A 2,500-nucleotide genomic window follows, 5' to 3' on the forward strand; every position below is an offset into this window, starting at 1 on the left:
ATTACTATGCTAGACTGTAGAGAACAGTGAATGAGGTTGAGTGGGTCGTGTGTACTTGGTTGATAGTTATTAAGTGGATGCATGTGTGTCTTTATGGTTTTATTATATTATTCCATATATTGGCATTGATCTTCTGCTTTACTGAAATATTTAAGGCACGGCTGCAATCCTCTACTTGTTAGTATGGGTTCCAGGCTTTGCTTGAGTGTAGCAGAATGTATTTGATTTGCAAGGGCTGTGAAAGAGGATCTTATCTGAAATCTTGACATAATTATAAGCTCTAGACTCTACACAAAGGGTGTGACATTAATAAGGAGCAGACTTTGAAAGGGCTGTAACTTGTCTCTTGCAGCAACTAATGCATGCAATCGTGATGGTTCACAAGATGCAGCGACTGGCCCTATCCTCCACGAACATGGAGGTGGACACTCCCCCCGCCTGTCCTCCAATTACGGAGGAGGCAGAGGCAAGGGAGGATGAGGGGGAGGAGGAGGAGGAAGGGGTTCACCCAGGTCAGCCTGCCACCACCCACTATCCGTCACCCAGTTCATGGGGCTGCCTCCACGCTTTTTAAAATGCTTAGCATAATGGCATATATGTTTTGCAAATGACCATAGATGTCCCACTGTACAATGTGTTTTTTAGTACTGTACCATTTCCATGTTTTGTTGAGGAACCCTTTAATAACCAATATTTAATTAGATTATAAAGCATACTTGTTAATTTTGAATAGAAGTTGCCAAATGACCTGTTTACTAGTTCTGGATTATTGATTACTGTATTGATATTTAACATGACAGCCAAATATTGCAAATGCAGTTATGAATTTAAAAAGGAAATTAATGTTACTTGTTACTCAAAAAGATAGTTATGTGCTCTTCAGTGTTTTTCAGAATATTAACGAAAAATCTAAAATATATCATACTTGGCTCAAAATATCTATAGATAATGGTATAGTATTTTTCACTGTATATATCTACATATATAATCATAGAGTTTATAACTCACAGGGGAGGGCACATTAGTAATTCAAAGTTATATAGATTTGGAGGCAGTTTCCTTTTTGCTCTCAGGTGCTCAGTTGCAAAACTAAGTCATTGCTCACTACCTTTTTTATCCTCATAAGACTTTGAAAATAAAAGGGATTGATGATGACAGAAATTTTGCAGAGGTTTACAATATGGAGAGTTTTCTCACTGAAGTTTATAGAAGAGCACTGAACATTTTTTTGTGAAGTGTCTCAAGTGCTTGTTCAGTATTGGAATGTAGACATAGAATGTAGAAGCAAAGTTGCGTGACACAAAGTAGAGAAATAAGCACCGGAGGGCCTGGCGTGGTGGCTGTGGCTTTGTGTTAGAATAGGTTGTTGTGTGCTAAGCAGTCGTGCTGCATCTTGGGGGTGCAGAAGTTCAGACCCCAGTGGCTTACACCAAAACGGGTTTGTTAACGCAGCATGCTGAAGACAAAAGAGTTGCCTCAATGCATGTTTGTCTATACACCATTGGTAAGAAGTGATAATCAGAGTCTATCTTACTAGTGAATAATTTCCTGATGACACAATAATTATTTTAAGCATTTGTATTGAAGACATATGAAATTAAAAGTTATTATTTACTTGGTATATTTCCATAAATACTGGTAGATATTTTCTGAATATCATACAATGGTGACTAGTAGAAACAAATAGATTCTTTTGCTGGACTGCTGTAGTTGCATGTAGCCCAGTACATGTGTCCCTTTATTGAACTGTCTGTCAGTTTTCTTAAGAAGCCTGTTTGACAGAAATTTCCTTTTAGTATCTTTTTTAACATTTTCTGTGTGATTCCTAGAGTGAGCCATCTTCGTATGAAGATGAAATATTGTTGTTCAATTATTTTATTTTCTATTTACGGACTAATCAGTTTGTACTGTTAATGAGTTGCATATCTACTGAATATTTATAATGGGAAGAATAATAATTTTCAGATGACTCTATTTACATGCTTTTGACATAGGTTTCTGATGAGAGTGTACTAATTTACCTTCAGCTGTGGAACTCAGTTTAGCTTTATTTTTTCCCTTTTACAGTAAATAATTTTCTTGGATTTTTTTGGTAGACTTATGTGTTCCATGAACATACATTCAGACCCACACTTACCTACACCTACTTACACTTTCTTACATCTACTAACACCTATCCCTACCTACCCAAACACACACATGCACGCATACAACCTATCCCCACCTACTTAAACCTACTTACACCTATCTCCACCTACCCAAACACACACATGCATGCATACAATCTTTCACACACACACACACACACACACACACACACACACACACACACACACACACACACACACACACACACACACACACACACACACACACACACACACACACACACACACACACACACACACACACACACACACACACACACACACACACACACATATATATATACACAAAAGCAAAAAGAAATACTTCTATATTAAAGCATTTTTTTTATACA

At 37.3% G+C, this 2,500-nt stretch overlaps 1 protein-coding gene across 4 annotated transcripts in view; it reads left to right on the forward strand.

Annotated features, from left to right (window-relative positions):
* Positions 1 to 2,500, forward strand: part of LOC119583808 (calcium/calmodulin-dependent protein kinase type 1) — a 134,300-nt gene that overhangs the window by 123,216 nt on the left and 8,584 nt on the right. For 2 of the 4 annotated variants that reach the window (XM_037932509.1, XM_037932511.1), the window contains exon 9: positions 353 to 512. The exons of the other annotated variants lie outside the window; for them this stretch is intronic. In XM_037932509.1, the coding sequence (XP_037788437.1) occupies positions 353 to 512 (160 nt within the window). The remainder of the gene's footprint in view (positions 1 to 352; positions 513 to 2,500) is intronic. 4 annotated transcript variants of the gene reach the window in all.

Source organism: Penaeus monodon, chromosome 17 (assembly GCF_015228065.2).
Source record: "Penaeus monodon isolate SGIC_2016 chromosome 17, NSTDA_Pmon_1, whole genome shotgun sequence".
NCBI classification, from domain to species: domain Eukaryota; kingdom Metazoa; phylum Arthropoda; class Malacostraca; order Decapoda; family Penaeidae; genus Penaeus; species Penaeus monodon.